The sequence below is a fragment of the Equus caballus genome, chromosome 1 (genome assembly GCF_041296265.1).
Source record: "Equus caballus isolate H_3958 breed thoroughbred chromosome 1, TB-T2T, whole genome shotgun sequence".
Taxonomy (NCBI): domain Eukaryota; kingdom Metazoa; phylum Chordata; class Mammalia; order Perissodactyla; family Equidae; genus Equus; species Equus caballus.
The window spans coordinates 185,525,453-185,541,136 of record NC_091684.1 but is presented as its reverse complement, the minus strand read 5'-3'; the positions used below and the strand labels follow the sequence as shown (position 1 = coordinate 185,541,136).

The 15,684-nt window shown below is 37.6% G+C and overlaps 1 protein-coding gene across 2 annotated transcripts in view; it reads right to left on the bottom strand.

The window, feature by feature from the left end:
- Nucleotides 1-15,684, bottom strand: part of SRP54 (signal recognition particle 54) — a 79,343-nt gene that overhangs the window by 10,823 nt on the left and 52,836 nt on the right. Inside the window, exon 2 of one of the 2 annotated variants that reach the window (XM_001914952.6) lies at nucleotides 9,009-9,182. The exons of the other annotated variant lie outside the window; for it this stretch is intronic. Coding sequence (XP_001914987.4) covers nucleotides 9,009-9,182 — 174 coding nt within the window. The remainder of the gene's footprint in view (nucleotides 1-9,008; nucleotides 9,183-15,684) is intronic. 2 annotated transcript variants of the gene reach the window in all.

The window sequence follows — 15,684 nt, the reverse complement described above, 5'->3', positions numbered from 1 at the left end:
AGTGGTTAAGTTCAAGCGCTCCACTGCAGGCAGCCCAGTGTTTCATCAATTCGAATCCTGGGCGAGGACATGGTACTGCTCATCAAGCCACACTGAGGCGGCGTCCCACATGCCACAACTAGAAGGACCCACAACTAAGAATATACAACTATGTACCGGGGGGCTTTGGGGAGAAAAAGGAAAAAAAATAAATAAAATCTTTAAAATAAACCTTGAGTAAGAACCATTGAGAAAACTTAAAAATTAGTCAGGGTTTTCAAATACCAATGGAGTTCTAAAATGACCTCTTGAGTAAGATTTCTTGTGCTACCTACTATATTTGTTTTGTTAACTAATACTACCTTACATTACATGTACATCGTTCTAAGTCATTTTTCAATGAGTTTTCATACAATCTCATTTAATCTTCAAAAACAACTCAATGTATATGGGGCAAATGTTACCTTTTTTGTATAGTCATGGAACCTGAAACACAATGGGAGTCAAGTCTTTGTCAAAAAGTGATTACAACAGGACTGAGCCAGAACTAACACCAAGCTTCTGACTACTCACATTGCCTACCAGTGACGGAAATAGAGGTTTCTTATCACCTAGGGACCTGTTAGTTTACACCTAAGAATTCAAATAAATTCTAATGGAACACACTATATACAAGGTAATTAAAGACATTAAGAGTAGCCATGAACTTCTAGCATAAGAGTGTGAGGAATTTTGTGGACTCATTTCCCAGTGAAACTGGTGAAAATTATTAAAAATAAATATTTAAAGCCTCTGGAAATGGTCCTAAGGGCATATGACGCATGAAGAAACACCTATTCAAGAAAATATATGAAAATTTGATAAGAAAAGTCTGTGGTAATTGAACCAAGATCACTCCTTCCCATTGTCTTCCCACAAGAGTGAGGTAAAAACTCAACTCCAGACTGGTACAGCCAAAAACACTGGGCTCCCTCTACTCCCGGCTTCCACTCAGATGGCTTTCTTCCTGGGAGGAAGAGGACATCAATCAGCATTTCTAAGCTACCTATTACTGAGACTAAGTTCCAGGTGAGTGCAGTTGACAGGCGAGGGCTCCCTTCTTCCACCAGCCCCAACTCAGGAATGGAGGCTCTACCTTTGGCACAGTACCACTGAGAATGCTGGGGCACTGATCACCCTTACCCTAGTTCATAAGGCAGTGGTTCCTTGCCAGAGAGGCATTTCAAGAAGACCTAAGGATACTGCTCCCCACTTCGACTGAGTGCTCAGCTCCTCAAGTAGAGTGCCACTCAGAGAGAAATGCACCAGTGTCCCTACCCCCCAACTTCAGAGTTCTGGGTAAGAGATTTCGCCTAGGGGGAAAAGTAGGCCACAAAACAGATAGCCCCTGATCTATTCCCAAATGAAATGATTTAATTTGCAACAGAGGCAAAAAAGCCCAAGCCTAGAGTGCTCTCCAAACCAGTGGAGATTGTGGTAAAGGTAACTGGGAGGACATTTTTAGATTCTATGAAGGTACAGGCTAAACTAAAAGCCAGCTAGTTTCTAGCAAAGAACAGCGGGTGGGGAGGAAAGAGACTTCACTAAAATAATCCAACTGTCACTAAATAAATAAATAAGCAAATAACAATATCAAGACCCTGTGGGGAGTGTGGAAGGCAGTGGGCCGTACCCAGAGTTGCTACAACATATTATCTAAAATGTCCAGTTTTCAAAAAACAGCTACAAGACATGCAAAGAAACAAGAAAGTATGACTTGTACATGGGGGGGAAAAGCAGGCAATAATAACTACTTGTGAGAGTGACCAGAGTTGGATTTAACAGAAAAAAACTTCAAAGTGGCCTTTATAAGTATGTTCAAAGAACAAAGGAAACCATAATTAAGGAAGTAAGGAAAGTATGAGGACAACATTGCATCAGAGAATATCAATAAAGAGATAGAAATTAAAAAATAAAACCAAATGGAAATCCTGGAGACGAAAAGTACAATAACTAAAATGAAAAATTCAATAGGGTGGTTCAACAGAACAAAAACTGACAGAAATGAAGGGAGAATAGACAATTCAACAATAATAGTGGGAGACTTCAATACCCCATTTTCAATAATGAATAGGACAAATAGGCAGAAGATCAACAAGGAAATAGAAGACTTGAACACCACTATAAACCAACCAGACCTAACAGACATCTATAGAATACTCTACCCAACAACAAAATATACATTCTTTTCAAGTACATATGCAAGATTCTCCAAGACAGACCATCTGCCAAGCCACAAAACAATCCTCAATAAATTTAAAGGGTAGAAATAATATAAAGTATGTTCTCCAACAACAATGAAGTTAGAAATCAATAACTGAAAAAAAAACATGGGAAACTCACAAATGTGTATAAAATAAATAGCAAACTCTTAAATAACCAATAGGTCAAAGAAAAATTAAGAGGGAAAAGAGAAAATACTTTGAGATGAAGGAAAAGGAAGATGTAACATACAAAAACTTATGAGATGCAACTAAAGCAGTGCTTAAAGGGAAATTCATAGCTAATTAAGAAAGAAGGAAGATAACCTAACTTTCCACACTGGAAAAAGACGTGCAAAGTAGACCCAAAGCAATAGAAGGAAGGAAATAATAAAGACTAGAGTGGAGATTAATGAAATGGAGAAAAGAAAACCAACAGAGAAAAATCAATGAAACCAAAAGTTAGTTCTTGAAAAAGATCAACAAAATTGACAAACCTTTAGCCAGAGTGACCAAAAAAAAAAAAAAAAAAAAAAAAAAAGACCCAAATTACTAGAATCAGAAATGAAAAAGAAAATAAAAAGGATTATAAAGGAATACCATGAACAATTACATGCCAGTAAATTATATAACATATGAAATGGACAAATTTCTAGAAAGACACAAAACTACTGAAACTTGGCTCAAGAAAGAAAGAGATCATGAGTAATCAAAATGCTACACACAAAGAAAAGCCCAGGAAGCTTCAGAGCTGAAGTCTACCAAACATTTAAAGAAGAATTATAGCAATTCTTCACAAACTCTCTCAAAAAAACAGGAGGAGGAGGAACAGTTCCCAATTCATTTTATGAGGTCAGTATTACTCTGGTATCTAAACCAGACAGAGACATCACAACAAAACTACAGACCTATATTTCTTATGAATATAGATGCAAAAATCTTCAACAAAATACTAGCAAACCAAATCCAACAACATATAAAAAGAATTATATACCATTATCAAGTGGGTTTTATCCTAGGAATGCAAGGTTGGCTTAACATTCAAAAATCAAATAATGTCACCATATCAATAGAATAAAGAACAAAACCACATAATCATCTCAACTGATGCAGAAAAAGCATTTGATAAAATCCAATACCCCCATCATGATAAAACAAAAAACAAAAAACTCAACCTAAGAAGAGAAGGTAAGTTCTTCAAACTGATAAAGGGCATCTACAGACTACCCACAGCTACATCATATTTAATGGTAAAAGGCTGAACAGTTTTCCTCTGAGATTTAGAACATGACAAAATGTCCACTCTTACCACTTCTACTTAACATTGTAATGGAGGTTCTAGCTAGGGTAATTAGGCAACAAAATGAAATAAAACGCATCCAGATTGGAAGAGAAGAATAAAACCACCTCTATTTGCACAAGACATGATTTTGCATATAGAAAATCCTAAGAAAGCCACTAAAAAATTCTTAGAATAAAAAAGCTCAGCAAGACTGCAGAATACAAGGTCAACATATAAAAGGCAATTGTAATTCTATATACTAGCAATGTACAATCTGAAAATAAAATTAAGAAAACAATTCCATTTACAATAGCATCAAAAACAATAAAACATTTAGAAATAAATTTTAAAAAGAAATGCAAAAGTTACACTCTGAAAACCACAAAACATTAAAGAAAGAAATTAAAGAAGAGCTAAATAAATTAAAAGATTCATGAATCAAAAGACTTATCATTAAGGTGGCAATACTTCCAAATTTATCTACAGATTCAACAAAGCCCCCAGCTGGCTTCTTTGCAGAAACTGACAAGCTGATTCTAAATTTCATGTGAAATTGCAAGGGGCCCAGAATAGCCAAAACAATCTTAAAAAAGACTAAAGTAGAACTTACATTTCTCAATTTCAAAATTTACTACAAAGTAACAATAATCAAGACAGTGTCGTACTGGCATAGGGACAGACATACATACATCAATGGAGTAGAACTAAGCATCTAGAAATAAAACCATGTCCTATGGTCAAATGATTTTTAACAAGGGTGCCAAAATCATCCAATGGGACAAATGGAAAACTACATGCAAAAGAAAAAAGTTGGACCCTTACCTCACACCATATACAAAAATTAACCCAAAATAGATCAAAGATCTAAACATAAGAGCTAAAACTATAAAACTTAAAAGAAAACATAGAGATAAATCTTCATGACCTCAGATTTGGCAAAGGATTTTTAGATATGACATTAAAAGCACACGCAACAACAACAAGAAATAGATAATTTGGATTTTCATCAAAGTTAAAAACTTCTGTACTTCAGAGGGCATTATCAAGAAAGTGAAAGACAACTCACAGAATGGAAGAAAATACTTGCAAGTCACCTATTTGATAAAGGACTTCTATCCAGAATATACAAAGAACTTTTCCAATTCAATAATAAAAATATAAATAACCCAATTTAAAAATGGGCAAAGGATCTGAATAGACATTTCTCTAAGGATGATATACAAATGGCCAATACACACATGAAAAGACAGTCAATATCATTGGTCATCAGGGAAATGCAAATCAAAACCACAATGAGATACTACTTCATACCCACTAGGATGGCTAGAATAAAAAAAGATAAGTATTGATGAGGATGTGGAGAAATGAGAACCCTCATATAATGCTGTCAGGAATTTAAATGGTGCACCCATTTCAGAAAATAGGTTGGCAGTTCGTCAAAGGATTAAATATAGAGTTAGTATATGACCTGGTAATTCCACTTGTAGGTACATACCCAAGAGAAATGACAACATACATCCACACAAAAACCAGTAAATAAATGTTCACAGCAGCATTATTCCTAACAGCCAAAAGGTGGAAACCCAAATGCCCACAAACTGACAAATGTGGCATATCAAAGAAGGAATGAAGTTGTGACACACGCTATAACATGCACGAACCTTCAAAACATTATGCTAAGTGAAAGAAACCAATCACAAAAGATCACATATGAGTTCTTCCATATAAAATGTCCATAATAGGGAAATTTATAGAAAGAAAGTAGATTAGCGGTTGTCAGGGGCTGGGGGTTGGAAGATAGGGAGTGATAACTAGAGGGCACTAAGTTTCCTTTCGAGGTGTTGCAAAAATACGAAAATTGACTGTGGTAATGGTTATCCATTTCAGTGAACACACTAAAAACCACCAAACTGTAAACTTTAAATTGGTGAATTGTATGCTAGGTGAACTGTATCTCAATAAAACTTTAAAGAAGGAGTAAATTTTTAGGAAAGTAGGAAGGATGTATTTTTTCTTTGCAAGCCTTTATTATTAGTTTCTGTGTAATTAGAGGGCAACTTTTGAGACAATAACTTTTAAAAACATGCTTATATACACAAATTTATACAGACACATAAGAACTAACCCCTTCAAAGTAATTTAAAAGACAAAGATTTATTTCAACAATTCTTCCACTGCATGAAACACCTCTGCAATATTCTGCACGCTTTTAGAATTGCCTTTAGACTATATTGCACAATTCTTTGAATATTTTCTCTCGTAGAGAATCTGGATCTGATTTTTTTAATAACCTATAGTTAGAATCAAATCTGATGAAAAACTAGTAATCTAACATTTTAAAACTCAAATATAAATTAATAATTCTCTATCCCGCTACTTTATTTTCCTCATAGCACTTTTCATAGTCTGATAATTATAGTATTTGTTTACTGCCTGTCTGACCACTAGCATATATGAGCAGAAATTTATATTGCCCATTGCTGTACCACCAGCACCTAAAATAGTACCTGTTAGGGGCTGGCCCTGTGGCCGAGTGGTTAAGTTCGCGCACTCCGCTGTAGGCGGCGCAGTGTTTCGTTGGTTCGAATCCTGGGCGCGGACATGGCACTGCTCATCAGACCACGCTGAGGCAGCGTCCCACATGCCACAACTAGAAGAACCCACAACGAAGAATACACAACTATGTACCGGGGGGGCTTTGGGGAGAAAAAGGAAAAAATAAAATCTTTAAAAAAAACAAAAAAAATAGTACCTGTTAGAAAGTGAAAATATTTGATCAAGTGAACTGTCAAAACGACTACTTATAAGGGCAACACTCGTTTTTAAAAAACATATAGGGGCCAACCCCATGGCATAGTGGTTAAGTTCACATGCTCTGCTTTGTCAGCCTGGGTTTGCAGGTTCGGATCCCAGGCATGGATGTACACATCACTCATCAAGCCATGCTACGGTGGCATCCAACATACAAAACAGAAGAAGACTGGCGCAGATGTTAGCTCAGGGACAATCTTCCTCAACCAAAAAGAGGAAGACTGGCAACAGATGTTAACTCAGGGACAATCTTCTCCACTAATAAATAAATAAATAATAAAATAAATAATAAATAAACTATACAGTTTTTTTTTTTTTTTTGAGGAAGATCAGCCCTGAGCTAACACCTGCCAATCCTCCTCTTTTTGCTGAGGAAGACTAGCCCTGAGCTAACATCCGTGCCCATCTTCCTCTACTTTTTTATATATATATGTCGGACACCTGCCACAGCATGGCTTGATGAGTGGTGCCATGTCCACTCCGAGATCCGAACCGGCAGACCCCAGGCTGCCAAAGTGGAACATGTGCACTTAAGTGCTGCGCCACGGGGCCGGCCCCAGATAGTCTTATAATTTTTTTTTATTTGAGCTCATAATAGTTTACGTCATCGAGAAATTTCAGCTGTATATTATTTCTTGTCTGTCACCACATAGGTGCTCCCCTTCACACCCTGTGCCCACCCCGCACCGTCCTTCCCCTGGTAACCACTAAACTGTTTTCTTTGTCCATGTGCTTGTTTATATTCCCACATATGAGTGAAATCATCTGGTGTTTGTCTTTCTCAGTCTGGCTTATTTCGCTAAGCATAATTCCCTCTAGGTCTTTCCATGTGTTGCAAAAGGGATGAATTTGCCTTTTTTTTCCTGTCTGAGTACTATTTCATCGTATATATTATTCTACATCTTCTATATCCAATCATCAGTCGATGGGCACTAGGATAGTTCCCATGTCTTGGCTATTGTGAATAGTGCTGCAATGAACATAGGGGTGCATATGTTACTTTGGATTGTTGATTTCAAGTTGTTTGGGTAGATACCCAGTAGTGGGAAAGCTGGGTCATATGGTAGGTCTATTTTTAGTTTTCTGAGGAATCTCCATACTGCTTTCCATAGTGGCTGCACCAGTCTGCATTCCCACCAGCAGTGTATGAGGATTCCCCTTCTCTCCACACCCTCTCCAACATTTGTTATTTTTATTCTTAGTGATTATAGCTATTTTAACAGGCATAAGGTGGTATCTTAGTGTAGTTTTGATTTGCATTTCCCTGATGATTAGTGATGATGAACATCTTTTCATGTGTTTATTGGCCATCTATATATCTTCTTTGGAAAAATGTCTGTTCATATCCCCTGCCCATTTTTTTTTTTTTTAAAGATTTTATTTTTCCTTTTTCTCCCCAAAGCCCCCCAGTACATAGTTGTATATTCTTCGTTGTGGGTCCTTCTAGTTGTGGCATGTGGGACGCTGCCTCAGTGTGGCTTGATGAGCAGTACCATGTCCGCGCCCAGGATTCGAACCAACGAAACACTGGGCCGCGTGCAGCGGAGCGCGCGAACTTAACCACTCGGCCACGGGGCGAGCCCCCCCATTTTTTTTTTTTTAAAGATTTTATTTTTTCCTTTTTCTCCCCAAAGCCCCCCGGTATGTAGTTGTATATTCTTCGTTGTGGGTCCTTCTAGTTGTGGTATGTGGGATGCCGCCTCAGTGTGGTGTGATGAGCAGTGCCATGTCCACGCCCAGGATTAGAACCAACGCAACACTGGGCCACCTGCAGCGGAGCACGCGAACTTAACCACTTGGCCACGAGGCCAGCCCCCCCCCACCCATTTTTTGATTGGGCTGTTTGTTTCTTTTTGTTGTTCAGTTGTATGAGTTCCTTATATATTACAGAGATTAACCCTTTATAGGATATATGACTTGCAAAACTTTTCCCCCAATTGGTGGGTTGTCTTTTGGTTATGATCCTAGTTTCTTTTGCCTTGCAGAAGCTCTTTAGCCTAATGAATTCCCACTTGTTTATTTTTTCTTTTGTTTCCATTGTCTGAGAAGACATGGTATTCGAAAAGATCCTTTTAAGTTTTATGTCAGAGTGTACCGTTATATTATCTTCCAGGAGCTTTATGGTTTCAGGACTTATCTTCAAGTCTTTGATCCACTTTGAGTTTATTTTTGTGTGTGGTGTGAGATAATGGTCTACCTTCATTCTTGTGCATGCGGCTGTCCAGTTTTTTATAGCCACGTCTTTTATGATTTAGAAATCCTTAAATTTAGCTGGTGAATCACATAAAGTTAAGAACCGTACATTCCTATCTTCTAATCAAAACCTGAGACAATATAAAAAGAAGTGACAACACCTAAGTTTTAGCTGGAAACTATCATGGTAGCACAACCCTTAATTAAAAGAGACTGAAATCCAATCACTCCACTTAGTAAGATAAATCTTAAAGAAACATATCCACACTGACAAAGAACTCTGACACTCAAAAACAAACTATTTCAAGCTACTGGAACACAGGAAATATTTTCAGCAATATTGTGTAAAAATATTATTTTCTACCAAAATCATAATGCATAATTTTATAATCAGAATATAGTTGACTTAAACCTCAAAAAGCCTCTTCCATTCAATATTTAAGGAGAAACAACCCAACCAAAACAAAACCGGTTGAAAAAAGGATCACCAGTATCAAACCTACCGGATCAACAGTAGGCAGAACATCTTTCTTCTCCAGGCCATCGACTTCATCTTCATCTGTGCTGTATTCTTCCATGGTTTCACCACTAACAAAGTGGATGACTCTCCTTGGGACTTTCTTCTTTTTTCCTATGACTCCCAGTTCTACATTTTCAAAGCCTCTTTCATTACTCACCTAATGTCAATAATAAATTAAGAAAATGAGAGTTTCAAGTGAGATTAATCTTTCACATGACAAAAAAAAATTTTTGGTTGCTTTATTTTAGGAAATAAAGAAACATAAGCCAATTCTTAAACAGTTTTTTAAAAAATAAAACAGATCATACACACACAAGAGTATCAACAGCATATAGGAAGAGTTTAATGAATAATAAAGCAAACATCTGCATACTTACTACCGAGGTTAAAAAATAGAACTTAACCAATTAAACTTTTTGTTTATGTCAACAGCTAAGAAATCAAGCACTACACTGCAGGTCACAGCAATTTCAAAGCTGTATAATATGTGAAGACATGTTGGACATCAATTATTTTACAGAATAATGCTAATTATGGAAGGATTAATGTATAATATCAAAGGAAAATCATATAGATGCACAAATACATATGCTAGACGTGTAAAACAAAATAATAGTTTATATTAGGGGATTCTCCTAAGTCTTTGGATTTGAGCTTAGCCATGTGTGAGCAAAACCAAAACAGTTCACCTTAACTCTGAACCTCTCCTTTTCTCAAAACAGGAGTTCCAAATATAAAAGTCTCTTAGTGTCAAGCAGGTACCAAAAATGAGCAAAGCTATAGGTGGAAGGGGGTACCCTTTGGAGAAAGCATGCCCCAACTAAAGACATTTAAAAAGAAAAAAATTGTAGGTGCTGGCCCGGTGGCGCAGCAGTTAAGGGTGCATGTTCTGCTTCTCGGTGGCCCGGGGTTCGCTGGTTCGGATTCTGGGTGTGGACATGGCACCGCTTGGCAAAAGCCATGCTGTGGTAGGCATCCCATGTATAAAGTAGGGGAAGATGGGCACGGATGTTACCTCAGGGCCAGTCTTCCCCAGCAAAAAGAGGAGGATTGGCAGTAGTTAGCTCAGAGCTAATCTTCCTCAAAAGAAAAAAAAGAAAGAAAGAAAAAAATTGTAAAGCACTGTGCAGGGCAAATAAAACTCATTTGTAAACCAGATCTGGAAAGCAGGCCATCAGTGTTTTTTCTTTGAACTTCCAGATTTCTTAGCCAGTAATATATAGGTGATAACAGAATTTTCCTGATAGTAAAAAGATTTTACAAATTTTACAACTATCCTAATCTATGGAATTCTAACTACATCCAAATTTCACTCCTAGGGAAATCCTAATTTTACCTCATACATAGGTACAGCCATGTTCCAAACTCGCAGTAAATGCACATCGTGGGAGAGGATGAAGAGCTAGCTTTTCCCTCTCCTCTTGCCTCAAGTTTCAACTCTTGAGAAAGCCTTTACTGCATCTTTGTACTAGAAGATTTCCAAAAGGCACGGTGCAAGTGACTCTGAAGAAAAATCTGGCAACAGTGGTTTCCCCTGGGGATATGAACGAAGACAGGGGAGGAGGTACAGGAAAGGGAGTGGTCAAGGGGGCTCTATTCTTTTTGTATTTCATTGTTTTGTTTCGTTTTGTTTTTGTGATGAGAATATGTTCATGTATTACTGGTACAATTTTAAAACTAAACCAAAGCAAAATGATACAGGACTATAGGACTGCCATGATTAGAGGCCATGTCAGTGGGATTCTCTAGTGTAGTCCAGAGTTTAAAAATTTTGTCCTCTGTCAATATTCTCACACTTGTTGATATGACCAAACGTAATTCAAACCCATGACTACTATTCAACCACTAGAAAAGGTCTTTGAACTGCATTTGCAGGGATGGGATTGTACTGACAAAAATAGTGGACTAGAATTGCCCAGTTATGCAAGTATAAGTAACTTTATTTTTATGCATTGTTTCCTCTTAATCCTCTAAGGGCCTTCTTAGAAAAGATATAAGGTTCTTCTCTGTCCTTCATTTCCCAAAGGTAAGTTTAGTCATTTGCCAAGATTTGAATGCAGGCATATCCAACCCAAAGAACAATGCATTTTTTCCATGACACACATGGATATCACTGACAGCAACTATAACTGACTTGCTGATTAAACTACATGTGAACTTAAGCTATACATGAACTGAGATCATGAAAACCTGACAACACGGACTATCTATGGATTAACCTGAAAAAACAAAAACCATACTTCTCCCTAGCCTGTCCTGAGGCTCCAAACAAATCCCAGCCCTTAATAAAGGAAGACCAGCCATTCATTGTGTCCATAAACAAAATGGACAAAAAATGGTCCCCCTAAGCCACCTTTCTTTCACCCCCAGTCCCTAGGCACGGTGATCCATTCCAGCCGCATCTCATTTTTCCCCTTGATGTAAGATTGGGTTTATGGTTGTCCTGACATCAATGTCTCCTTCTGGACCATGCCTTTTTGGACTCCTTTATAGACAAGGGAAAGTCAGAGGAGCTGGATTAGATCTCCAGTCATCCTACTAACTGGATGGATCTGATGCCAAAGCAACAGTCCCAGTCAGTGCATAGAACTAAGACCTTTCACAGTTCATAACCACACCTCATTCTACCCCCACCCACTCCCATCAGAGCAGAAGCAGCTTCTCATTGCTCCCTCTAGCAATCTCTGATTGGCCTAATTTTTATTTTCTAAGACACAGGCAAAGGAGAAGGGGTGTCTCTCATTGGCTCAACTACTTTATCTTCCTTAGGCAACTTTAATAAATCAAAATATTCTGGCTGGGTCATAATAACTAGTATAAACTTAGCTACTCTCCCATTAACTCTGACTCCTGGCTGTATTCTTTCCAAAAGGTTAAAAAAAAATCTACAAAGGGGAAGGCTGAAACATGATTCACGTTTTTCATTCCAATACCAAAGATAGTTAAGTATAAATGGAACTTTGAGTAATAGTCTCTATACATAATATGTAATTAAAAATGGCATTTTATTTGCTCTGTCATCACACTTTATATGAAGATTTTTATTAAAGAGAATTTTATTTAAGGGCTTTCTTTAAAAAGCTTGATATTAACATTTAATACAGTAAAACCCAAGTTTTAGGTTTATCATCTTAAGCAGGAGTGAGCGAACTTTTTCTGGAAAGGCCAGATACTAAATATTTTAGGCTTTGTGGGCCATACAGCCTCTGCCACAACTACTGAACCCTGCGAAAGCAGCGATGGACAATACATAATGAATTTACCATGTTCCAATAAAACTTTATATAAACCAGTGGCTGGAGGGACCTGGCCCATAGGCTATAGTTTGTCAATGCTTCATCTTAAGGAACCAGACTGGCAAGTAAAAAAATCTGTGAAAGACAATCTATGATGTGTTCCAACCTCTACTTGCAGGGAGAGAAGAGGGAGTCAGTTAAGGGAAGTATTGATGGGTAAAACCAACCATAAAATAATTTTGTATAAGATTTCCAACAATTATAAATGAAAATTATTCTCTGAATTTTGCAAACATTTCATTTTTCGCTAGACAAAAGTAAACCTTCAAGTAAGAAAATTTTCACTGTCAATTATACAAATTTCATTTTAACAAACTCCAAAGGTCTGAAAAGACAGTTTCCCAACACCAAGAAATTATGAGATGCAATGTTAATAATTAACATTTTATTACAACACATTTTATGGTTAACCAGACTGTATGTAAATCTGCGCCTCTTGTTCCTCACAGCTTGTTTTAACAGCAATTTTCTTTTTATATACTCCTATAGCACCCAGAACTTCTTTAAAACAGGTACTACACTTGGAATTTATTCTGCATCACCTTCCCAACATAGGCGGTTAGCAACATGCGAGTAGGCAGAGTGTGTATCCTTCACTGCTATACCTTTAGCCTACAGCTCCTGGCAGATCATAAGTGCTTGGTAGCAGAGGTGCTAAATAAATAAGCTAATGAGTAGTACTGAAATTTTAACTCCTTTAACAATACTGAGGCTGAGATTCTGGTTAAAAGTCTACTCAAAGAAGCTTCTGGGCAGCCTGGTTTGAGGCCTAATTCTTAACCCAGACCTAAGCTCCTATCTCTTACTCTCTCCCTACATGGCACTTGGGATTTCTCGGTTGTGACAAACAGATAAGGCAGTACAGGACAGCAGCCTCTCCGTCCACCCACGCCTCCACTTCACTGGCCTCTTCCCTCTTACTGTGGTCAAACCCCCATACATAGATCTTGGGTTCCAAGAGATGTTTCTGCTTTAGAAATGTGAATGAAGGAGCAAAAAGGAAAAGTCAGAAAACAGTTTGTACAGTAAGAACCCATTTGTGTTTAACCAGAAAGAAGCGATTATATATGCTTAGGAAATTCCATAAAGAATACATCCAAAACTTAACAGTTACCTTTGGGAAACATGAGGAACAGGGGATGAGGTATGCCTACAACTTTCACTTTTTGCTCTACAGGCTTCTTTACTGTTTAAATATTTATTTTCTTATTTTTTAACCAAGAACATGAAAATAACATAATATCACTCACTAAGCCAAGAAAGAGCCTCTCTTCAAACATTTATCTGGTAAATCAGTATAGGTATGTTTACTTTGCTATCAGAGAGATTCAAAGCTGAAATAGTGATGAGATCAATTACAGTAAGAGAAGGAGAAAGGAAATGGAAAGCACATGAAGTACCATGGACTGAAAGGTTCAGTTCAAGCGTGCCTGTCAGCAACAGGTCTCACTCAACTGAAAATGAAAAGGGGCTTCCTAATCAACTAGTGTTGCCCTGAATTCCTGCAGGTTTCCTTCCTCCTCCTTAAGTAAGAGAAAAAACAAGAAATTCCATATAAAAACTGGTAGTTGGAAAAGTTTTTGTTAATGCAAATTACATCTAGGAGCTATACTCACATTGAGGCAACATTCTCTGTAGGTTAGGGGAAATGTCTTACTAACTAACATTTTGGGTAGGTAATCTCAAAAATATGGAAAAACTTCATTTTCACTGAGGGTTTTACGATTTCTACACAGGAGAAACTTGAGATTTTTAATGGCCAAAACTGTATACTCCTGAGTTGGTTTCACTTAAAACAATATCTTCATTAGTTTTACTTGACCAAAAATCCTAAACTGCTACTTTAGATTACCAAATCCAAAACAAAACAAACCTCCAAGCCTTACCTAACTCGCTGAACTTACACTGTCCCACAGAGTAACCACCAGCCACATGTGGCTAATGCTCACTTGAAATGTGGCTAGTTCAAACTGAGATGTGCAGTAGGTGTAAAATAGGTACAGGATTTCAAAGACTAGTACCAAAAAGAGAATGTAAAACACCTCATTGATAACTTTCATATTAATTACATGTTGAAATGTTTTTGAAAAAGTGGGTTACTAAAATATACTATTAAAATTAATTTCACTTTGAATTAATTATATGTTAATTTTTTGATAAATTAGGTTAAATGAAACAATATTAAAATTAATTTCACTAGGTTCTTTTTACTTTTTTAATCTGGCTACTAGAAAATGCACAATTTACAATTCAGCTCGAATTACACTTCTAACGGACAGTACAGCTCTGAGCCTTAGTAACCTCATTGGGGTGAACGATGACATTGGTGGAACCACATTAAAACAGAGCCAAAGCAGTCATTTCAGAGGAACTGCCTCACACCTTTTGTTTTATCTTCCAAACTGGACCAAACCACCAACATTCCAAGAAGTCAGTAACGACAAAAATATCCTATTTGCAAGGACTGATTAAACTGGACTTTGCTGATGATTAAATGGCTAACGAATCAATGAAGTACAAGTCTAGCCTCCTGCCTGATGACCAAATCTCAAGACAATCTATGAAGCACAAACCCAGCCTTACCTCATCTAGCACCAGTGAACTCTTCCTTGATACAACGTGCCTCATCTTTTCCCCTGTTCCCCATAAAAACTCTGAGCCCCTGTCCTGTACCTAGAGCACATTTGAGTTTCTACTGGAATATGTGTCTCCCAAATTGCAATTCTTGAGATCCCAAATAAACTTTTACTCCTCCCGCAGTTTATGCCTCTTATCTGTTGACATTGCATAGTAGTGTCAGAAGTGGGATCCAGAGGGACTGACCTCCGATTCCAGTGCCGCTTTGTGGACTCCAGCAAGGCACCTGCAAAAAGTCCTCTGTGCTCTATCGTCTCCTCCTGGCGGCTCTGGCTCCCGGTGGTAAGTCCTCCTGGGCCTGAATTTCCTGCCCTTGTTAGGGGTTCAGACTCCTTATTTGGGTGTCCTTTGATACCGGTTCTGGCTACCATCCTGTCGTTGTTGGCTTTGTTAAGGACTTGTTTGCTTGGTTCCTTGTTGGGCCTTTGTCTCTCTGGTAAGTACTTACAAATGGGAAGACATTTTCTAAGGAAACTGCCCAAGAGCAGCCCCCCTTCTGGGATTCCTGCTGGTTAGATGTTTAAAGAATACAGGCCTTCTAAATGTAGATTTTTGTCCTGCTGGATTCACATTATTCGGATGATTTGGAGGGTTCACTGGCCTAAATGGGGCTCCTTTGAAATTCCTAAATTGGTTTATTTGTGTGCTCAATTGGAAAAAAGGTTATCAAGTCAAACAAATTGAATGGGAAGCTTATTTCAATTGGTATCTTGAGGTATCTAAACG